This window comes from Tympanuchus pallidicinctus, unplaced genomic scaffold, assembly GCF_026119805.1.
Source record: "Tympanuchus pallidicinctus isolate F22 unplaced genomic scaffold, pur_lepc_1.0 scaffold3, whole genome shotgun sequence".
In the NCBI taxonomy this organism is placed as follows: domain Eukaryota; kingdom Metazoa; phylum Chordata; class Aves; order Galliformes; family Phasianidae; genus Tympanuchus; species Tympanuchus pallidicinctus.
The window spans coordinates 98,181,062-98,205,683 of record NW_026294747.1 but is presented as its reverse complement, the minus strand read 5'-3'; the positions used below and the strand labels follow the sequence as shown (position 1 = coordinate 98,205,683).

The 24,622-nt window shown below is 42.9% G+C and overlaps 2 protein-coding genes across 4 annotated transcripts in view; one reads left to right on the top strand and one right to left on the bottom strand.

The window, feature by feature from the left end:
* Positions 1-18,303, bottom strand: part of STT3B (STT3 oligosaccharyltransferase complex catalytic subunit B) — a 48,363-nt gene extending 30,060 nt beyond the window's left edge. The window contains exon 1 of the mRNA XM_052695891.1: positions 18,019-18,303. Within this exon, the coding sequence (XP_052551851.1) occupies positions 18,019-18,257 (239 nt within the window). The 5' untranslated portion in view covers positions 18,258-18,303. The remainder of the gene's footprint in view (positions 1-18,018) is intronic.
* A 658-nt stretch (positions 18,304-18,961) lies between these two features.
* The window catches only part of GADL1 (glutamate decarboxylase like 1), a 244,774-nt gene continuing 239,113 nt past the window's right edge, over positions 18,962-24,622 (top strand). For all 3 annotated transcript variants that reach the window (XM_052695916.1, XM_052695917.1, XM_052695913.1), the window contains exon 1: positions 18,962-19,238. The gene's annotated coding sequence lies outside the window, so the exon portion shown is untranslated. The remainder of the gene's footprint in view (positions 19,239-24,622) is intronic.

Genomic DNA, 24,622 nt, shown 5'->3' with positions numbered 1-24,622 from the left:
AACCCAACATAACAGCATTTATACTTTTACTGCTTAAGATGAATGAATTTAATCTTCTCTCCTAATACACTTTTTGTTAGATACAAATCTATTGACCCCTCCTTTTGAAAGGTGATGGATTCTTCTATAGTAGGTTAATTTTTCACTGTGAGGTGTCCTATAGGTAGAACAAGAAACAGCCTTCAGACCAGAGAAATCTAAAGAAATAGTATTTAGAAGCTTAACTGCAGAACCTCACTGTGACTTCAGGAAAAAAAAAAAGCGCTCACTTCCCCTTCCATCGGGTAACTTGCTAGCAAAAATAAATATGTGGATATAAGCATAAGCATACATAAGCACAGATCTGCTGAGTAATGCTGTGCAAGGACCAACTTTAGGCGCTGACAAAGCAGCAGTGGTGGGCAGTGCACCAGAGAGCTGAACACGACACCCAAATTATGCTTTGATACTACTTCCCTGCTTCATAGTGAACTGCTCCTACAAGGACAAGCCTGAACCTGGTAAAACTGTTTCCCTTTCATCAGAACACAGAGAGATGATAACAGCATGTACTGCAAACAATACTCCAGATGGTTGTGGTCAGCAGCTCTTTGTCCAAGTGGAGACTGTTCACAAGTGCTGCCCCAGGGGTTCTCTTCCACATCTTTATCGGAGATGCTGAAAGTCCAGTGGGATTAAGGGCAAGTTTGCTAATGAAACCAAGTCAGAAGGAAGGGATGACATCCGGAGGGACATGGACAAGCTTGAGAATGAAATGAGATTCAACAAGGCCCAGTGTAAGGCATTGCACTTGGTTAAGGCAACCCCAGATATACTACAGACTGGCAGAAGAACTCACAGAGAGCAGCACTGCCAAGAAGGACCTGGTGATGAAAAGTTGGACATGAGCCAGCAGTGTGCATCTGCAGCCTGAAGGCCAGTGGTATCCCGGGCTGCATCAATAGAGGGGTGGCCAGCAGGAAGAAGGAGGGGATTGTCCCCCTCTGTTCTGCCCCTGTGAGGGCTCATCTGGAGTACTGTGTCCAGGCCTGGGGCCCCACTACACAAAGACATGGAGCTGTCAGAGTGGGTCCAGAGGAGAGTCACAAAGACTAGCAGAGGACAAGAGCACCTCACCTACAAAGAAAGGCTGAGGGAGCCAGGCTTGTTCAGCATGGAGAAGAGAAGGCTGTGGGAAAAGATCATAGCAGCCTTCTGGTACTTAAAGGGAGCTTATAAACAGAGAGAGACTAATTTTTTACAAGGTCCAACAGCAATGGGATGATTTTTTTTATAAAAAAAGAGATGTAAGTGAGATGTTGAGAAGAAATTCTTTAGTCAGAGGTGGTGAGGCACAGGCTGCTCAGAAAGGTTGTGGATATCCCATCCTTGGAGGTGTTCAAGGCCAGGTTGGATGGGGCTTTGGGCAACCTCATCCAGGGGGCTGGAACTCTATCTTTTAAGGTCCCTTCCAACCCAAGCCATTCTATGATTTCACGATCCCACAACACTCGTGCCATCTTGGTACTTTACAGGCTGTGCTAGAAAGTGGTACAGTGATACCATACTTCTACAGATGACACATGCAACCACCTACATGTTCCACAGAGTGTCAAAAAATCTCAAGGAATACAGATGATATATGATATATATATGATATTTTGCTTATGGCCACATCCCAAAGGTTGAAGGGTGGCATCTCAGCCTTAGTATCCCCATCTTCACCAGTTCTTCTATCCCAACAGATATCAAGGACTTTTTCCAATTCCTTTCCTGACTGGACAGAGATCAGGCACACCAGGACTGGAGGAGGCTGCTGGTTACAGTGACTGAATAGTATGTGGTACTGTGTGACAGGATCATCTTAAGGAAAGGATCCCTTTTCTCCCTCCCTCAGCCACCTGATCTGGAGATATGAATTGTTCACCCATCTCGCAAGATTCTCTCGTTAAGGGAGGACCCTTTGAGGCAAGTCAGTATGAGAAGAATGAAGAAGAAGATTATGTGAAACGCTTGTCTAATTAAGAACTTATCTTGAAAGCCTGAGGTGAACATTCACGTTCTCAACCCACACTGTGAATAAGATACACATTTGCTATCAGTTAGCAAAGAGCTCTTAAGAACTTGACTGACTGAATACTTGTGTGTACTGACTTTTCTTATTTTAGCTGACATTCTATGAGGAGAATGATGCTCTGCTGTTCTCCTTGCCTCTTCCTACCAGGTCTGTAGTTTGAACTATCTCCTCCTCAGAGCTAGTTTTTGAAGGAATCAAACAATCCTCTTGGTACATTTCAGAATTAGAAGTCTCAGCCACCAAATTAGCCTAGTTTGGACCTTTTGGGGAGCACTCCAGCTTCACTAAGATGATGCTCTATGCATGGTGATATTTCTAGTGATATTTCTGGCGATCTTCTGGCAACTATTGAAGATATCTGTATTATGATAGGTAGAGTGAATACCTATATTGGAGAAATCTATGTTATAGTAAGTACAGCAGAAGACTAAAGAATTGTTAAGAAGCATGGTTCTCATTTTCAAAGCATATTTTAATTTCAGCTTGCAGCTGAGCAAAAGCAGCAACAGCAAAATAGCTGAGCGGAGGCAGCATTTCTAGTAGTAGCAAAATTAACTTGAAAACTTTACTAAGCAGCTTGCAATACAAAGCCTGTAAGAATTTTCACTTAAATGTTATGTACTGCTAATACCAAATCTTAACTAACTGTTCATACTTGAGCTTGATTTTTATTCCGCTCTGTGAACTGCTTCTTTAATGGAACAAAGTAATGCTGTAAGATGATTAGTTAGTCCTATTCACAGCGATGACTCGCTATATCCAGGAGCTATGGAACTCTGCAGCACATCACGGCAACAATTACTGCTATATTTATAAAGAGACATCTTCAGCTTTGACATTCCTAAGTTGAGTACTTCTTTGACAAAAGTACTATTTAAGGAGAATACACAAGAGATGAGAGCATGTGTGGCAGCAGTGCAGTTGCTTCATCCAGATCTTAAAAACATTTAAGGCAAATTACACTGACAGTGGTGAAACTCAGTTGATCCTCCCATTACAACAGAGGCAAAGATCACTGCTTCTTGCAGAAATGCTGCTGCCAAAAATGCTACCAACTTCATGCTATTGATGTCCCACCACCTAGGTATTTTATCTGGCATTTATAGTCATTAGAGAATGTGTTATCTCCTTACCAGAAGAATTTGTTGACATAATTCTAAGCCTGCATTTATAAAGGCTTCTGGGCACTAAAAGTCTTCAGCTGCAGGTGCACAAAATTTTCACATCTGCATACTCAGAAAAATGACATGATACAAACTAACTGTGAACACTGCAAGTTATCTAAGCAATTCTAGAAGTTAGATTTTAATGCAAATGTGGAACCCATTCTGCAATACAGCATCTAATTAGAGACCACAAACCTAGATTCTTGAAAAAGACTGACTCCAAATCTGACATATGCTTTGCATCTAAAGGAAGAATTTATTCAGTGCAACACTTGCATGGAAAAAACGAACGAGAAAGTTCAGTAACTTCCACTGAAGTGAAAAAAACATACACAGTATTCAGTATCAAATTTTAAAACACCTGCTTGCCTATATATTATACGACATCATGATGAAAGTCTTATTGTGAAGCCTTTATCTTCGAATTGAGAATTAGCACAATAAATTTTCCTTTTTTTGTTGTTGTTGTTTTAATGGAAGTACTGTACTTTAATCAATCATGTAATGATTCAACGCACTACACAGCAGTATTATTTCTCATAAAAAAAATGCTTACTTGTGCTGAGTTTATATATCTGGGAGAGTGTACATGGCCATTTAAGCCAGTTTCAACTAATCAATCAGAATTTTGTACCAGAAATACCTACTGGCAAACATTCATGATAGCTAAAGAGCCTCTCCTCCTGCCAAAAGCAAGGTGTTACAGACTTCACATTAAGAACTGAGAAAATATACACTGAGATGTTCAAGAGCAAGAATCAGACAGATTGTGGGTGGTCCTCAGTTCACCTGAGCCAAGGCAGACAAAATTCTGCAAAATGGAAGAGCAACCAGGCAATTTCACTTCAGAAACCCCCCCCGTGTTCCTTCCTTTGCAGCTTACAGATTGTCAGCTGAGTGATTTTATTAGGTCTTAAATTCAATACAGATATAAGACACATTCCACAAACTGCCCCCATTTGGAACATTCACGTATAATCAAGTGCTTATGTGATCACAAACCTTTTTTTCTGGTGGTTTCTTTGCTCTCCTGCCACAGTTTTGTTATCACTTTGCACACTCAACTGGAGTATCTGCACCTCACAGGAGCACAAACATATAGGAGTTGTGAACATGTTAACTCTAGCCAGTCTGTCACTGAAGACATAGTACATGTTCACATAGTTATTACTGAAGTTGATTGAAAATGCTAATTATTAAGCTGAGTCTGCCAGAAAGTAGAAGTAATAGCTTTGACTGAAGTAGGGCTTGATAATGTCATAATTTTATCCTTTCTGGAGGGTTAAGTAGGATTTTTTTTTTTAAACGTTTAAGTCTTTATGATTTTATCTCGAAAGATATAAATATGTAATTATTCTTGTAGTCTGAGATAAGCCTCAACTAATACCAAGTATGTGGGGAAAGTTCTCCTGAGTTCCCTACATTTAGATAGACACAACTGATCTGTGCAGTTTCTGTTGCAAACAGAGCCATTTGAAAAGAGAAATACACATCCTGCAAGTTGTTGCTTACAACTGTCATGTTTGATTTACTGACGCAATGAAATGGCAGGATGAAGTTCTGCAGTGATGTGGCCATGTAAGTTCAGAAAATATTAAGGAACAAGTTATTTGTCTTTTTTTTCCTGTTGCTGGAATGCAGTTTAGCAACTTAGCTCCTCCTCTTTGTAGTATCATTAGACTAATCCCTGATGGGGAGGAACAGCAAACAGCCTAAGCGGAAACAAAACCAGACAGCATAACCAAAAGGACAGCTAGTATTTTTCAAGTGCACCATTCAACCACACTCAATGCAAGTCCTGAATACCAGAATGCATACAGAATAATGCATTATGACCATTAACAATATCAGAACTTTCCCAAAGTGTCTGAAAAAGATTACAGTACTCCTACAGCAACTTCTTGGCATTTTGACTGCCTGCAATAACACATCACGTTTAGCAAGTGCTAACATCAGGAGCTGCATGCTGTCAGTAGCTTGATGATACAAAATGCTAAAGGGAACATACAGCCTACTGTTTTCAGGGAGCCCAGGGCATCTTCAGTATTTTTGCTAATCAACTGCAAGCTTTTGAAAGCATTCCATGACCACTCCTTATACTTTTCACACAATATACTGCATACGAAGCCACAATATGCATCCCATCATCACTGTAGCAGGTGGGTCCCTGTCTACAGTTTCAGACGCTTCCTCTGATGCCTATAAAGCTTTTTTATGACCTTTTTTCAGTCTAGCTTTTGAACTATTCCATGTCTAAAGGCAAATTATTAAGCAAAGAGTTAGTTTTAACACAAGAAGTTATACTTTGCTAGAGAAGCCTTTCATAACATTTCAGAAATGTTAAACCTAATAAGAAAGTGATGATTCCATTTTTTCCTCAGACTGTCAGAATTCCCAAAGGTTTTGATGATTATTTAAACAGAATCATTCAAAATTACTGCAGGGCACATTTGAATATGTTTCTTCTTCTCTACTGGACAAACACCTCACTGCAGATAGCATGCTATGACTGATATCAATACTGATGGTGATGTTCATTCTCACAGTAACACCTGCTTAAGAGACTTCACTTCTCTGCTCAATACAACACTAGCTCTCAAAACTAGAAAGGCACTAGAGTTATGTCTTTGTTTATTTTCCCCCTGAGCAGTACTGGGTTACTCTGTAGTGCATTAGCCTTGCATCGTGCAGCTCTGAAAGCTTTGCACCAAGTTCAAGAACACGTTTAAGGATAGTTCTTCCAAATGAAGCAAGCTTTTAATACGACAAAGGCTGCTTAAATTTAGGAACTTCCAGATTAGAGGCTGGTACATGAGGATCTGGGTGGCAGAAAGGAATTCAAAAGGCAATCAGCTAAATAATAAACTTTGAGAACTAAAATATTATTTCCTTGAGAAATGTGACACAAAAAATCAATATGCTGAAGAGGACTATTTCACCAGGAATAACTGGGAACAGAGAAGACAGCTAGCTCACAGGGCACTCTTCATGGTCTTCTAGTACAGAACAAAGGAACATTTCACATCTAAACAGATGTAGTGGACTCTTATTGAAGTGATGCTCTTTTGCAGTGAGATCTAATACATACTCAGAAAAGAAGGCTAATTTCTGTAATAGTTTGATATGCAGAATTAAATAAAGAATGGCTACTTTAAGAATATTTTAACTGTTTGAGAGTATCTCTCACAGTCAGTCTTTATTACACAGTAAAGTAATCTATGCACTACAACACAGTGGCAGTTATGGAAGTAGTAGTGTATGGGAACTGCTGAACCACGGCCTGAACCTCTGATTGACCACCTGAGGCGAGCACTGAGTCAGCCATGGAGCACAGGTGAAGGCGATTCAGCTGTGTGATGGAAGGGCTGGAGCCTGGCTGCACCTCTCCTAGACTCCATTTAAGGGCTGACTGCCCCGGGGGAAGGGTCTCTTCTGGAGATCCTCTGTCTGGAGTTTTGCAGCCAGCCCAGCATGTGAGTAAGCATTCTATCTATTCTCTTTTTGTTATTACATTCTGCTTTGCCAAACTCTCTTGTTTATTTCATAATTATAGCAGCTTTATGTTCATTGATTACACAAGTACCTAAACCAAAGAGTAGTTGAACTAACTTCATGATCGCTTTCCTGTAAGTGAAATAGTGAAAACAGGGAAAGCCAGGCTGGATCCAAGGTGACCTGGCAGATTCTTTCTACTCTATAAAATTCAAGGTAAGTTTAGAAGTAAACAAGATTCTCAGAGAGAGGCTCAGCCTCCAAGGTTACTTTAACTTCCTTGTAGCAGTTGTGCCAATATACTTTGTCAACTCAAAAAACCCCAAAATAATCTGAGGTGTTATGGTTGCACATCAGCAGCCTAACTCAGTTTAGCAAGTTAAAAAAAGGCAACCTTTCAACCAAAATACTATTCCCTTAAAACTTACTCTTTAGTACATCTCTTAATACATCTACTATTCCTCCTACTGCAATCAATTCTTAGTTACCTGAATTCCCTGACTATGCTTTTTTTTTTTCAGCTGTTCTTTCTGGTTATTGTTCAGTTTAGTTCAAGCTGGACCTTTCATAGCACACCTATTCAGCTTTATCTGTTGCAATATTGTCTCACTGACTTCTACAACAATGGATATTGCAAAAATAAAAATTAATATTTTAGAGTGCATAAGACAAAGGAAGTGTGGTTCTGCTCTGATGCTGTCTTACCTTGAGCAACTTCAGTCCAGTCTCTCTGACAGAGGTCAGAGTAAGAGACCTAATTTTATTTAACTCTATACATGTCTGCTCAAATTCAGTGTACCTCAGTGATGTGACAACAGTAAACAAATGTTGCATTAGACAGATAGACATAGGTACCTGCAGACCAAACTCAGCTGTATGTCCACCATCTGGAGAAACCTAGAGATAAATTTAATTATGCCCTAATTGAACAAGCTGAAAAGAAAAAGGCATGAACATAGTCCAAACTGCAAATGAGCAAAGAAGGGTAAAAAGGCAATGCACAACTCTAGAATGCCTTGTACTAATTACACGCCCAAAATTAACTGTGGCAGTTATCCTTCAACTGAGCTTCGCTAGTTAAAAGTCATGCAGGAGTGCTCTTAATCTGCTCCACTGCCCAAATCAGATAATTAGCTTGAATCACAGCTAACAGCATACTGCTCTAAAGATGATTTAAACAATTTCACCTGATTTTTTTTTCCTGAAGCAGATTAGAAGCACTCCATAATCCATTAACACAGACCAGCACAAAAGATGGCAGCCTCTAGATGAGGGCAGAAACCATTCCAACTGTTTGCAGAGTGACTACCCAGATATTCTTATGCTGAAGGAAATCAGTGTGGAAACAGGAGGTTACCAATAAGATAAGCAAAGACCAAGAAAGCAGACAATAGAAAGTGGTCTTTATCCTTCTCTGCAATAGACAGATAGGAATTTATCTTTCAAACTGTATTTTGCATTCCTGATCCATATTCACTGTCAGATTTATTGTCAGGAGTGTGGCAAGAGGAATTTAAATTTACTTCTCCTCTACATCTATTTTATATCTTTCATACTGTTTCCAGTAAGTCTAAATCAAAACAAGTGTGAGTTTTCACTGAATTTCATTCAACATGTTAACAACTGCACCTAACAGTTACCACTACTTCTTTAAAGGCTATGCACAGGAATCATAGAAGTAGGATAATAAAACATGATTTGCTTTTTATTAGGTAACCTCACAGAAGCATTACAGATTAAGCGTACTACAGTGCTTAGCAGTTAAGAGAGTATTTATAATTAATATTAAATTCCTGCTACATACAATGTGAAATTAAAGTTGCATGTTTGTCTCATTATATGACTGATTTCTAGTATTTGTCTCACTATACTGTAACTATTAACTTACTTGACTGTGCTCTTTTCTTGCTTTAGATAACCAGCCAAATCCAATTCTGGTTTAAAATGTGACCTAGAAGGTGCCCTTAAAAGCAAGGAGAAGAAATGGATGTGGGGCAATAGTTTTAAAATGAGAGAGGCTTTAAAATTACAGACACTCTTTGAAGCTGTGATGCCTTTCTAGCAGAAATGCTATCACAGAAATATTCAGACTGTACCCATCTTTCTATCACATGCCCAGAAGCGTGTTCCAAAACACATCACCTCCTTGACAGGCTGGCTACAGTAATGTACTATTTGCTGGTTATATCCCTTCTGTCCTATATTACTGAACAGTAAAAGAGTTGGGTTTAGCTTCTAACGTCACTTTATTAAGTGACAGGCTCTGACTTGATGTGCCATGTCTTGCCCTTCTCCCTCACTGCCCTGTAAATGGGGTTAAGGTAGAACGAACAACTGGTTGCACATGAAACAGAACAGGGTAGGAGGGACACTAAAGCAAGAGGATCAGCTGCAGTTCAGGCAGGGAAGAAAAGAGTGTATGGCAGTGGATATGTGAAAGTTGTCGGGAAATTCTCAGGAGATGGTTCTGAGGTCAAACAATACTAAATCTTCTCTTTACTCGCTCTCCAGAGATGAATTAAGTTGGCCTGTTCCAGGCCTTTCCACGCTTCAATCCCCAGCAGACAGGATGCCCTCTCAACTCTTCACAAACGCACATTTAAATCAGAAGACAGTGCCTAGAGCCTGATCAACCCTGTAAGCAAGCAGGTCCTTCTTGCTCCCTTTTCCTTCAAAAATGCCTCTATAGTGAAGATTGGAAAAAAAAAAAAATCAAAACAACAAAGCCTTGCTAATTCAGAAAAGGGGCTCTGATCTAGGTGTCCAACATCCCATGTAACCATTCAACCAACAGCAACCTTAGCTCTGATGGAAGGTATAAACAGCGCAGTCAAAGAGCTTTAGCAGGAACTGTTGATGAGCCCACTGCTTGTTGGTCAGGGAACTCAGGGATACCTGTGGCCAAAGGAGGATAGCAGCTGTGACAATATAGCAGCTCACTGCCACTGCAAAGGGGAGTTTCCGTCTTCCTGCATCCAGCCACATTCCCTGACACCTGCACTTATCAGATTCCTGTCAGTTGCTTTATTAGCATGCTAGACAATTATCCCAAGAAACGTCCAACAGATGATGGCAACTTCAGGAACTCCACCTGCTTAGATGCTAATAGGGCCATCCAAACCACTCACAATAAAAATCAGGCTCTCCTTTAGGAAGATGCAGGGAACGCTGGTAAAGAAGCAGTGCATTACAAGATTAAAGCACTACAGGTTCTTTGGCTCCTAAACATGTTTAGCCATAGCAGAACACTTACATTTGTCATTACCAGCAGAAGAATGATGCTGACCTGAGACATCACAAATTAAGACACTGTCACAAATATTTAACTTAGTCTCTTTAGTGTCAAAATCTATTTTCTACTTGGCAAATGAAAGATTAAAACTGCTACAGTGCAGAATAAATTGTGAGACATATGCAACAGCTTTTTTCAAATATTACTTCAGACATTTGAGGTTGGATAAATCATTCTAGTTACCTGTATAAGATAAAACAGAGTACTGTAGCATTACACAGCTTTTTAGAAAACTCAAACACGGCATTGGCTTTAATGATCTTTATTCTACAGTAAAGCAAGCCAAAGAGATACCCATTTACTTCCACCGTTAACATCAATATAATGCCAAAGCTCCAATTTTGTTTCAGTGACTTTCTAAATGAGAAGAATTGCAACTTCAAGGCATTTTATCTACTGCCAGTGAAAAAACTAACGGCACTTTGGAAGGCCTTTAATAGCCAAATGATGAACTTAAAAAGTTACAGTTGTGAAAATGAAACTGACTTTTCCAAGATATGCACTTGAAACAATATTTACAAAATTCCAAGTTATTCAGCTGAACTTTCCAACGAGTCTGTGATAAATTTAGAATAGGAAGGAAGGACATTCAAGACACGCAAGAGACAAAAATAAGAGCTGGTGCAGAAGACATGCAGAAAGGTATTTAGGACAAGTAGGCTTGTTCTGTTGTTTTGCTTCTGCCTCAACAGTATGTGCTGCCATATTTTCAAATCCTCTGCTTGTAGCAGGCAAGCATTCAGGCCAAAATGTGGTCTTTCTGATCAACTCTGTAATCCAGCAGGTCCTTTTTCCTTCAGATATGCCTCTATTGTGAAGACTGAATAAAAACCAAAACAGAGACAACAAAACAACATATTCCTTGGAGCTAAAGAAGTAAGCTACAATTTATAGAATAATAATTGAAAAGAAAAAAAAAAATAAATAAAAATTGGCAATTCAGTGGAGACTAAAAAAAGTCACATAATGTAGGTTGCCCAGCCATATATGCTAGAACAGTTTAAAATGACATAATGACATGCTATTTTTCCTTTCTTTGGAAATCATTTACCATTCAAACAGGACAGATAGTACCAATGAATGAGATGCATTCAGTGAGCCACTTTTCTGAACAAATGCAAATAATAGTATGTAAAGCAGCGATTCTATTAAGAACGCCACCAAAAATCCACAAACTAAACTCAAATCCCCGGTGGCAATACTGTATCCTGAGGATTTTGTTTGTTGGTTTTCAGTGAGGAACCTTTTTGCAAAGGTGTATTGCAATTCTATCTCCATGGATTATCAGCTGAACAGAACTCTGAAAAGCTCTTTAACTAACAAACTAACTTGAACCATGTAAATAAAATGCTGTAGAATGTGGTATGAGTAACACCCAGGAATAATTCTCATCACAGTTCACATACTCTAGTCATTTCTATCAGACAAGCTCTTTAAAAAATAAGATCTGACAGTGGACTTGGGTCTCCCACACCAAATATACACCTTAAATGCCACTTTCTGCTCTATGAAGCTCTCATGCACAAGTACCCAGTTACTTCTTGATGAAAAGAGACCATTTCTTCTGCTAAAGCACAGGGATATTGCCTCACTTAATAGCAGGAATTCTGAAGTGTAGGAAGAACTCCATTTTCCATATGCCATAGGAGCTTTTACCGAGGGAAAGCTGCCGTAAGAGAAATAAGGAAGCTGAACTGTTCTGTTTGTATCCACGGCTGTAAATTAATTCCTTCAGCCTTTTCAGCTCCTGTAAGGTGCGGTGTAATGCTAGGGTCCGTGTAGTGGTACTTCTCAAACCCAGACCTATCAGCTGCTAACACTAAGAACATCTCAGCTTGATTCCCAGCAACAGTTCAGATAAAGATCATAAGCTCTGCTCAGCCGTATGGCTGAAAATGAGTCTGTTGGACATGCTGCAGATATAAAACACAGAAAGACTACAGTAATAGTCCCACTTCTTACTTGTCCCAAGTTCACTTTGCTCTCCAAGCACGTGGTAAATCTGATGGCTACAAGTTTCGCTAGAGGACTTTACAATAGCAATAAAAAAATGCGTGCATGCCCCGCTACAGAGCACAGGTTGCAAAAGCAGCGGCTTTGCCAACCCTGCTAAGTAGAAGGAAGCCCTCAGGACTGGTGCTAAATGTCAGTGTGAATGTACCTCAAAGTGCTTGCAAGAACAGAATTTTCAAGAATTAAGCAGGAAACTTTCTGCAGCACGTCCACAGACATCCATTAAATGGGAAAGAACCTGTCTGCATCGGGAGATGCTTGTGGAACAGTAAAGACATTCAAACACATCTACCCCCAGCCTATTTTTAAGTACCTATGGGATTTCAAATTTTCCTGCTAACTTTGCTGTCTGAACCTGCCTCCACAAATCCACACCTCAAATTCAACCTGAGTCAGATTTAAAACGTGAGAGTTAGGATTACTTTTTGCCAACACTAAGGGCTGTTAGAATTATGATAGGAAGCAAAAGGAAACCTTTAAAAACAACCTTTGACCTTCTGTAATGAAATCAACTTTCTGTTTAAAAAACAGAACCTATTAAGCTGCTCAAGTAATAGAATACCTGCTAATATAAGTCCATTCAAGGATTTTCATCATAGCAGTCACTCCATAACACCTGACTAGATAAAGCATTTTTGCAGACTGTTTTATAAAAAAATAATCACACTATTCTGTATTAAAAGCTAAACTTGTTGGTTCAGTTTAACCCAGCCTACAAAACCATCCTGATACATTTTGCTCCTCAAGTTTCATTCCACAAATCAATAGAAGGGTGGGCACTGTGCAAGCACTCTGTCTCATCTCCCATGTTTTCCAGGAGATGCTGTAAAGACAGTCTCTCCGCACATTCCCTCTGCATTTTATCAGTGCTGTTCCTCTTACCTTCTCATCCATAACCCCATTATTGCAAGCATGTGAAGCTTTCTACCCTATTAAAAGTTGGGCTAGTGAAGAAAGAAACTATACCAACAGTAAATGTGATGGAAAACGACAGGAGAAATGGAACAGCGCTTTGATTCTTACATGAATGCCAGACACTTCAAAACCACAAGGGGAACTGCTTTTAGCTTCTCTGGCCTACAGCCTGATAAACTTTGAGCCTTCCCACTCAGCGTCTCTCTGTTACGCTTGCAACTTTGCCCAAGGTGTCTGTCAGACTGTACTCCTTCCATTGAATTTCTAATACTTAACCACTTTCTGCAATTTCCTAAGCAGCAGAAAAGTCCAAAGCACTCAATTTCACATCTTCTTGACTTGGTACCATATAAACCTTCTTGAAAAGGCTGATTCCAAATGGCCAAGTATCTAAATGTGGAAAGGCTGTTCAAGTCCCTGGACATGCAGAGATGCATCTCTCAATCTAGAAAGTGCTAAAATCCAATGGCCCTCCTATGCTGACAGAATTTTGAAATATATTCCGATCAAATGGAAACAGAATATTTCTCATTTCATAGGATCTAAAGGCTTGTGAATGAAGAAAATACAAGTTTTTAACATTAATATCTTGACATTTTCCAGCATCTCAAAATCAATATATCAATCCAATAATATTCACAGTGAATTGGAACCAGATGTTTTCCCAAAGTCTGGAAGTTGTCAAAGATTATAAACAAAAGAAGGTGGTTGGGAAAAGAATGTTTAAGAGGGTGGGAAATGTTTCCTAAACAGATCTGCAATCATGTGCTCACCTCCCATAAGATCATGGGATGGGGTGAGAGTGTCCAGAATGGCAGCAGTTTGGAGATGATGGTGTCTGCCACCACTCGAGAACAACACATCTACTGTGCAACTTGCTGTCCAGTTGCCCAGCAAGAAGAGCCACCAGCAGGTGAGCAGCAGTCAGATGAATTACCTGGGTAGGCCACATCCACTCATAGCTTACAGACAGAGTGATACGTTAATTGAGATTATCTCCTTTATAAGCACATCATCATTCTCCTTACCTAACTTTTCCCCCTTATGAACACTTGTTTAAGGTTCCCTCATTCACTGCTACCTACCTTTCTTTCGTCACTCTTGTTGCTCCACTCTTAACATGCTGTTTCTACATGTACACACCTTTCTCCCAACCTGACTTTATACTGTAAAATCAGTTGCTATTTGCATTCTCTCCTCACGCTCATGTTCTTCCTCAAAAATAAAGAGACTAAAGTGCAATATAAAAATTGATTGTGGGCAGGTTCGGAGAACTAAAATGCTGCACTGTTTGACAGTTTTCCTCACTGAATCAGCTCGCCATGAGCGCTTCACAGTAAGCACAAAGGAAAAAGCAGGACTGCACTGTAGGTGACAGAACTCCTACTCCAAAAAGCAACCATCAGATCAGCAAACTACAGTGCAAACCTATAGCCTTGCTCTCTCCCAATGAAATCAATACATCAACACAAACTTCAGTGTTTGATCAGCTCTATACACCTTCCACATTTACTTGAGTCACACCCTGGATTTTAATGAAGCTTTCATATTTTAGTCAAACGTGTTAATTTATGTTTCCATTAATAAAAAGTTCCTAACTGCTCAAGAATTCAAGTGTAGAGCGCTTGAGCCAAGGGAAACATGTCTGTGCTCAAGGTAAAATCCTAATTTCCCTCAACCTGTCTACCTCTGAAATGCCATTGCACTGGCCTTACCCTTATTTTTGCCAGTTTATTGCCAATCACCACAGTCCACTAACAGCAGCTGATGAGAAAGTAGACCGTTATTGTGTATACAAACCACACTTCCCCAAAGCTTCACAATTATGTGAAGTAAGATAAAAAACGGCTGTCCTGGTGATAGAGGGTGGTTTGAACTGAACAGTGGTGCCAGGTTGGAAGAGGTAAAGATGTGCACAAGCTTGCTGCAGTGCTGTTCAGCACCAGAGCTGGCAGGACAGTAGGACACAACATGCCTGGAAGCGGGAGGCAAACCTGGCTGACAAGATCACGCTGGTGCTGCACAGCACACGTGAAGATGTCTCGTGCCCAGGCACAAGAGTTTCCGCATTCCAGTTTCAGCCAGCTCTTTTACTCCTCTGGTGACTGAGTTTCCAAGTCTACTGTTTAGAAAGCTGTTAAAATTCTCAGGAAAGACAAAAGTTTGACTTAATGCCATGGGATATGATTAATGATTCAGATACGTTTCTCACATGTGACAGCTGTGAGAGCTGTGCAAACAGAACGAATGGCGCTGTTTTGATAGCACTCACTGAAGACTACGGATGCACCAAAGGTTGCTCCTGCTTTAGTCAGTAGCAATACCAGTGTGTGGCAGGATGCAACCGTATCGGTACTCATCTGCCTCATATGTATACACACTCAGCTTATAGAGGTTACTATGAGTACGTGTGATCGAGTGGCTACGAGACATAGCGTAGCAGCAGGTTGGGGTTGCACACTGGATGCAAAGCAGCAGGTAAGGGGTGAAACAGTCCCCGTTCTGGTATTCTGTAAGTCTGGTTGCCTTGGTTGGGCAGCCATGGTGGCACTTAAGGCAGCACCTGAAAGCAGGAAGCTGGACAGCTGGGTTAAGCACAGCTTTACTTTCATGAACACACCTCACTGCACACTCAGAAGTGCATAGCACAGAAATGACGCTCTTGGTTCACCCAGCTGCCAGACTAGCCAACCCATGAACTAAATTTTAGGCAGAAAACCTGTCTACCCTAATGCACACTGGAACCACTGCCCAAGTTTCAAGTTCTTGGTCTGATAACAAAATTCTGAAGTGCTGAAGGCTTTGCCAATAGCCAAGAATAGCTCCCAGTGCATGCTGACTGACTCCACGCATCAGCTCCCAACCTAGGAGCTGACACAAATTACACATGTTTTTCACAGTCTCTGGACCAGCTCAAGCATGGGGAGTAAACAAAGCATGGGAAATAGAGTGGCAATGCTATTTGAAAGAGGTATTCAGCATGAAAGAAAACAGTAATCCCAGTAATGATAATCAGGCCACAAGTTCGTAGGGCAGCATGGTGACAACAAAATGCCAGCTTGTTTTCCCTCAAACGAGAGCTGTATTGCAATGGAGATCAAAAGCAAATGCTGCCCTCTGTACTGCACTAGGCTGTCTATACAAGTGGGCCATTTCTGGAAGAAATGACACCTGAAGAAAGGCTCAGAAGCAAGTTGTACAGAGCACCCCAGCCTCTCCAATAAAACCCTCACCTTACCAGCAGAAACCTAACTGGAAGCAGATGCTAGAAATAACAGAATATTTGATCCAGTTAACTTGCTGATAACCCAAAGCAAGCCCCCCTTTGCTTCCATCCTAGATTCCTTATGTTTCTTACGTGCGCAGGGGAAAAGGGATTTCCTAAGTAAAGGAGAAAGCTTCCTACACCTCAGAGGCAATGTTTTCCATTCCAAAGATTAACAGATTCGCTTAATGCTCCTGATTTTACCACACAGACCACAGCTTTCTCTCATCACAAAACAAATAACAGAGAACAGATGCGTACGCCCTATACAGGCTTGACAGAAAAAGCCAAAGGAATGGGAAACAACATGGAACTGTTTCACTGACGCCTAAAGGGAAATGGAAAGCTGTTCACCTGCACAATCTGCTAAAGAAGTGGTTAAAAAAATAAAAATAGGGCACTGCTAATCTCTTTTCATGAGCGCTTTTCCCACATCAGATTCAGGTTTCTAAGATCCTTATGACTGTGAAAAAAACACTAATTCCTCACTACTCGTCAGTATTTGGGAACATCGCTGTTCACTTTCTCCATTGATATCACTGCTGCAATAGAGAACACACTTCTTTTCCCCCCAGTTTCTACCATTTTAGGTTCTCTTTCCTACTAATTAACTTAAGTGCATTTGCCTCCGCTGTTCCTGGCGTGCAGCAACATGACACTGGCATTGCCCTCGACATCTCTCTGCTTCCCACAGACCTGCACTAAAACCACTGAGTTCTGTCAACTTTGCGGCTCCCCACGAGCAGAGCTCCGTGCAACAGCACAGCAGCAGTGCCCTGTTTGCACGCGCAGGAAGATGACTGTGCATCCCATCACACTGCAGGTTATCTTCACAGCCATCACCAGGGCCACAAACTGAGCTCTCCTGGCACGTTCCTAATGTCCTTCAAGGTTTAGCGACGAGTTACACAACCCAACGCTGTGCAATTTTCATTCATCCAAGGATGAGCCTTCTGATTACAGAAACCAGATAAAGTTGTGCAAAGACGTCATTTGTATCAAGTTTCCTCTGCCACTGATTTTTGCTTAGATTTAGATCAGAAGAGCCTTAAAAACTGCTCCCCAGGATGTGACCCCGGGGTTATATGCTCACTGCAGCTGCATGTAGCTGTGCTCCCTGCTGTTAACTTTATTAATTAAGAGTTTGCATTCCTCCCTTCCGCGTTTGCAGAAACAGCTCTTAAATTTTGGGCGACTGCTCGGCGCTCTGCAGATATTTGGCTTTCAGATCACAAAGCACGGATTGCTTCGTGCAACGCTTAAAAACAAAGCGATTCCTTGTTCCCTCCGCCTGTTCTGTGCCACGATTTCTGAATGGATTACATGAGAGACGGGGGGGGGGGGGTGGGGGGGGGGGAAACCACCACACATACATAGAAAAGAGGAAGTTGTGCTTTTGGACCGCCACAGCGGAGCGCACGCTTTGCAGAAGGGGTGTAGTTGCAGCAACAATTTCAGGTTTCGATGATCTTAACGCGGATTTCAAAACAAAGCACCTCCCTCCTTCGCGTGGCAGCAGCCCTGCGAGACGGGACTTGGGATGGAAAAGACGGCGCTCGTTATCCCAAGCCTCCCGCCGCGCCGCGCCGCACGCAAAGTTGCGGATAAGCGCGGTCGGGACGCGGGCACGTCCTCGCACGGCGCTGTCACTGCCACCGCGCCCCGACCGAGCCGGGGAAGGACGGAGCCCCGCGCACGACGCCCCGCTCCCCCCCTCCTTCCCTCCCTCTTTCCTTCCCTGCCTCCCGCCGCCGCCGCCGCGGCCGGACGGGGCGGCGCTGCCGGGACCAGCACCCGCTCCTCCCCCGTGGGCGCTCACCAGGGGTCGAACTCGTGGATGATGCTCTCGAAGCGGATGACGGCGAAGAGGCGCGAGCTGAAGCCGGCCAGCCAGGCCAGGAAAAGGATGGTGAAGGAGAGCAGTGACTGCCAGCCCGCCGGCTGCGACAGGCCCCCCGACAGGCCGCCCCCCGGCCCGCCGCGGCTGTTGAGCGGCGCCACGGAGTTGGCGGCGGCGCCGGGCTTGTGCTTGCTGTCGGGGGCCGAGTGCTCCGCCATGTTGCGCCCGGGGCTCCCTCGCAGCCGCTCCGCCCGGCGCGCGCGGGGAGGAGGGAGGGGCGGGGGAAGGGAAGGGCGGGGGGAGGGAGGGAAGGGGCAGAGCCAGCCCGCTGCCGCCGCGCTCCTCGCGGGCCGCCCGCCGCCACCGCCGCCTCGCCTCGCCGAGCTCTGCCTCCCGCCGCCGCCCTCGGCAGCCCAGGGGCGGGCGGTGACGACGGAGCGGGGAGGGGCGGAAGGCGCGCGGCCGCCGCCGGAGCGGTGCTAAGGGGCCGCGCGTGCGCGTGAGCGCAGGGGGCGGGCGCGCGCGGGCTGGCGTCCGGCGGCTCGCGGGCGGTTTGACATTGCCGCCCTCCGGCGCGGGAGGAGCTACGGGGGCGGGGGCGGGGCTGCGGGAGAAGGAGGGGACCGGGGGGAGGGACTGGCCAATCACCACGGTCGCCCTGCTAACCGGAACTCGGTGATGGCCTGTCACGAAGCGACAGGTATTTAAAAGGGGCGGGGTGAGGCCCGGCGGCCAGTCGTAGTGACGAAGGAGAAGGCGTGGCAGCGCGCGCGCGCGCGGAGGAGAAACGACTTTCATCGCCGGGCATTGGCGAGTCAGGAAAGGGAGGGCGCTGAGTGGCGGCACTGTGAGCCAATGGGAGCAGCCGGCGGGGGTCACAGCGGGAGAGGAGCGCCGTAGGGGGCGGTGCTGCGGTGCGCGTGGGCCGGTGCGGCTCCTGGCGTCTCGTGCGGCCTCGCGGGGGCTACTGGGAGCCGCAGTTCGCGGCGTGCCCGTGGCGCCAGAGGCGCTGGAGCTGCTGCTGCTTGTGCGGCTGTGACGGCCCCTGTGGAGTGCTAGGGGCACCGTTGCCGTTACTCGCTGCGTGGTGCGGCTCTCCCCAGCGAGCCCTTGGGGCTCGTCGCCCTCCTCTGAGGGTGCCCTAGGCTACCGCTAAGGGCTGCCCGGCCGTCCCTGAATGCTTCTGCTTGGCTTTCGAGGTACGAGCTTCCACTTTGGTGCTCCTCCTCGGGGCTCGCGTTCCTCTGAGCCATTTATTTCAGCCGTTTAATTACCGCCGGACCGGGCCCCGAGGGCGGGCAGGTAGGAGAGGGAGCTGCAGGCAAGGCTGGCCTCGGGCTGCGGATTGAAACCCCTGTTCTGGTACACTTCCCTCAGCCCTTATTCGTGCCCAGCTGTGACTTACTCACCTGGTTTGAAGGCAGGGCTGCTGCGAGGCACGTTGTGTGCCTGTTGTGAGATGTAGGTTGCTCCAAAAGTAAAGCCTCCTGTTTATCACCACGGGAGCTGCAGCAGATACAAAGGACTCAGTAACGCTATGTGATAGAAGAAATTCTCAGCTCCAAAATGTTATTTTTCAACAGCCAGCGCCATTAGCTGCGCACTTTCACCAGCAATGAACAAGGAGCCTAAGTATTACACTTGTGTAAACCTGCACCAGTCACACAATGTCAGCACTACTAAAACACAACACCCACTGCCTCACTGTGCCCACATCCGCTGCTTGGACCTTGTAATGTTGCTCCTTCTCACTCCTGACTTCCTTGTCAGATGCCATTCTGTCAGACTGCCCCTCTGCTGCCATCTGTCACACAGCAACAACATGGAATGGAATATTGGTGGGAAGGTTCAACCTCTACTGCCATCCCACCGACATCTGCCTTTGATGTTGTGAGCCAACATCATAAAAGAGGAGGCATTACTTTTGGGGCAGTCCTCACATGAGGTTTAAGAAAACTTCCATAAAATTATGAGGTTCAATTTTGCTGAATCTGGCTCTTAAAAAGCTGTGTGTGTTGTATTTTTCTCTTAGTACATTGTTCTTTTCTCCTCTAGTTAAAATAGGTCAGTAATACATTCAAGAGAAATTAAGTTAGACACTTGCCCCTTTCCTAGTGTCGTCTGTGAGGGTTTTTAATGAGCTGCCCAATTGGCATTTCGAGTGAAAGATTTTTTTTTTTTCCTTAATTGGGTCATGAATGAGGAGCAAAAGTGGCTAGAAATTGTTGTTTTCTCAAATGCATTGACTGATTGTATGACAGGCTCAGCCATGGTCTGCTGTTCTGAAATGACTGGTGGTATTTCCATTCTCACAGTTGGATCCTGTCTTCGGTAACAGCAATTTAAGGTTAATGATGCAGTAGGGGAGCAGCTCTATGTGGTGCTGTATGTAGAATACCTTTGTCTTTTCTTCCCCTGCACCCACGAGTCTGGGTACTAAGAAGGCAAAATTGACTGATGATGCACTGAAAAAAAATTGCGTACCAGAATTTGTAATGCAAAATTTATCATCAGTGTTAACTTTCCTAGATTAAGAATCTGCTTTATTTAAAAACCATTGTGGAACATGGTATGGATGAAGTTACATGGCATTCACTTTAAATTTCATTGCTATAACTTTTAACTTCCAGCAGGGAGCTTATATCATTCTGACTATACTGACAATTTTTTTGAGCATAGACAAGCTCAGACAGACCTTGATTTATTTGAATGCTGACTAATGGTAAAGTGTTTCTTTGTCCTTGGTAACAAACGATATTGTTGCCTATTCATTTTCAAACTGTTCAAAAGTCTGTACATGAGAGCCTGGATAACAAAATGTAGTGGTAGCAAAAGCACAGTTCTAGTACAAGCTTTTATTAATGTTTCTATAAATGCATTGTCAAAATCTTGTGTGAAATAAGATTGGGTAGTCTTATAGTACATCTGATTAAACAGTTGCACTCAAATGAAAATTCCTAGTCATACAGCTGGATGGTTTTGACACCATGCTGCCATGACTAAAATGGAAAACACTTTTTTGGAGGAAATGCAAAGCATGTCTACTGAGCAACAGCATTCCACCCCTGCTTGAAATTTGTCCTTCCCCACTGCCCTGTAACGTGATGGAGCTATTGGAGCAGGTCCAGAGAAGTCTGAAAAGATGACCAGAGGGCTGGAGGACCCCTCCTATGAAAAAAGTCTGAGGGAGATGGGGCTGTTCAGCCTGGAGAAGAGAAGGCTGTGGGGAGACCTCATTGCAGCCTTTCAGTATTTGAAAGGAGCTTATAAGCAGGAGGGGGATCAACTTTTTACAGTGTAATAGTGAAGGACAAGAGGGAATGTCTTAAATTAAAAGAGGGCAAGTTTAGATTAGAGATCAAGAAGAAATTCTTTACTCAGAGGAAACAGGCTGCCCAGAGAAGCTGTGGTGCCCCATCCCTGGAGCACTCAAGGTCAGTTTGGATGGGGTCTGGGCAGCCTGAGCTGGTGGGTGGCAGCCCTGCCCATGGCAGGGGATTGGAACTTTGGAACTGGGTGGGCTTTAAGGTCCATTCCAACCTAAGCCATTCTATTATTCTTTTTTTTTTTTTTTTTTTTTTTCCCCTCCTTTATGCTTGTGTTCTTCTTTTTTCTTTGTTTTAAGGTGATTTGGTTTAAACTTGTTCCACTCTGTCTGGTGGTATTTTCTTTGAAAACAAAATAACCATGAAAGTGTCCGAATTAATGGTTGAGGTATTGACTTTGCATATTGATTATGAACCATTTTGCATACAGAAAATCAATTTCCTATTCTGAGTATGTAAAATAATATCCAAATGCCTAAAGGGGGGGGGGAGGGGGGGAGGGGGCGGATTCTTATTTATTTTTCAAGCTTCCTCAATAATGGAACTGTTAGGAGGGTAATGCCAAGTGTGGAGGCTGTGTTACAACTTGACAAACTGAAGCATCTTGAAAGTTGTAGATCAGTGTACAGGAAAGTATCATATGAGGGCTCTTCATCCCTCAACACGGCCACCATGTGTCACTGACATGCATCCTGCTGTTGTAAGGATGTCAGACAAAATTAAGACAGAAGAAACCAGATACATCTATGTAATAAATTATGAATCAGAAATACAAACTCGCGGTTGGAGGGAACAATTCATGCTTTTTGCCAAACTTTATTGGCAACAGTTCTGCAGTGTTCATTAACAGTAGTAGGCAGCTTAGTTTAAAAAGCCATAGATAGCAGGTTTAGGGTAATAAGCAAACCTTCAACAGTCCTTCCCACTTTTTGGTCCTGCAGATGAGCAAGTTAGTAAGTTTAGTGCTAAGATTTTGAAGATGGCTTTATAAGCTAATGAAGTAGTACTTCCTGAAATGTAGAGCAGAGCATCACTCAGCGTGCTGGAAGATGCCTGATTCCACTGAGCACATCTCTAAAATCCCTGGACAGTCGTTGTTTAAAAATGTATGGTAGGGTTTAAATGAAAGAAAATACAATATCACTGCATAATAATTATCCTTGAGAACCTGAACTTTAATGCATTTAAAAATAGCTATATATTAGTCTCTACATTAGATAAAATGTCATGAAATTAAAATAATTTTAAAAATCAATTTATTGAAGCAGGTGCGACCTTTTGTGAATACATGCAAATCACTTTAGCTAGTTATAAACTGGCACAAGATTGTCTGCAAAGAGCTTTGCACCTGTGTAACTTTAATGAGTTTTTTAATTGATTTGAATTAAACTGGCACAACTGTTGTGTTTAGACAAGGCCTTAACCTAGCAGTTAATTCAGTAACAACAGTAGAAACTGGCTTTACTTATTTCTGACAGTGTTCTGCTGTGATTTCCCCCTTTCCAAGAATTTGAACACAAGCTGCTGTTCTTTCTCTGCTCTCCTGTCTTAATTTCCCTCCATAGTTTCCCTTTCTTGTGACCTGCACAGTGATAAAGGTTGCTGCAGTTTGCACAGACTTCTCAGGAATCACGAAGAGGAATGGCAAGACTCAATGCATCCTTTCTCTCCCTAGACAGCCCCTGGCATACTCTGGTGCCAATACCTGTTCTATCAACCTTGTCTTTACTTCTTCAGGGACAAATGGGCAGGCTTCTGGCAGGCTGCTACCAGCTCTGCAAAATCCCCAGCCTTTCTTAGAATAACTGAAGCAACATCTTGGGCCTTTTTTTTATTATTTTTTATTTTAGAAGAAGACAAAACAAATGACAAAATCCCCCCCAAAACTCATGAAAACCACATGCAGTATTTTTTATGCTTATATTCTTACCTACATGCAAGAGCTGCACAATGTAGAAAACCTGTGGACTTCTGAAGTACCTTTCTCAAGTGTTGTTTTGTTATTTCTAGCACTTGCATGCATGCTTCACCAGACCTTGGTTGTTCTTGGCAAATGCTGCAACGGAGTGTTTTTGCAAAATGTTCATTTTATCCTTTCTACTAAGAAGTAATATGTTGCTTTTGGTTGAGAAGTGTTGGGAAAAAAAAGAAAAAGCCATTTTCTCCAGGGATATCCTGAGTGGCCTTGTCAGACAGTAGAATGGTGATGCTTAGCATGTAAATTCTAAGTCCCCAGAAACTGTAGATACTGGATCTCATTAATATATCATGTTGGAACAGCAGAACTGCTAAGGGACCCAGCTGGAGAGAAAAGCTAGCCCCTGGGGAATGCAGTGAGAATTGTGTCCATTTTACATGTATGGGATCTGGGACTGCTTAGTTGTCGTTAATGTGAATTTCCTCACTATATTGAAGCAAGGACAAGGGCAGAATATAGGAAAGAGGCATTCTGCTTTTAGCTGTTACGCCAGCTGCATTTTACAGCATCAGAATAAGATGTGTGGAAACATAGCAAAGAAAAGAAGAAAGGAAAGAAAGAAGATTTTATTTATGTCATTGCTTGAAGCCTATTTTTGCCTGTAGGATTTTGATCACCCTTTAGTAGTATTTTTCTTCCTTGCCTCCCTTCCCAGAATGTACCACACTATTGCTGATTGGAATTGAATGTAAGGGAAGAGGAAGGAGGTATTTGCATTTTGTCTGTAAACTGCAACTGTATTTCATCAAAGCTTAACTCTTCTGATTTTATTTTGGCCAATAAATTTGAGAAAAGTTTGTAGGTTGGAAAATTTGGCAGTGTTAAATGTATTGCTTTCAGTGCATCAGTACTTCAGCAGGGGCAAAAAAAAAAAAAAAGGAGGAGGAAAAATGATGTAGCACAGTATCAGCAAAGAATTCCCCATGCCTGAAAATTTCTCTGTAAGTATTGTGCAATATATTTCTGTAATTGGGTTTGTAGTCTAAATGTGCCTAGCCTTGAGGAAAGAAGTTATTTTACAGTGGATTGTTTCTAGTGCTTTTCTGTTGTTAGCATTTGAGACTAGTCATTATCTTCTTTTCTATTTTCTACACTGCTTGTAGATATTCTTCTAGTCAACTGCTGCATTAATAACTGCATCAGAATTGCAAAAGAATTTAAATGATTTTGTTGTGGAATGAACTGTGCCAAAACTCACAATGCATTACAGAACAGGAGCTTATGTGTGCTTTGGGATAGAGTAATTTCAGCCCATCCTCACATGCAGATCTGAAGGACT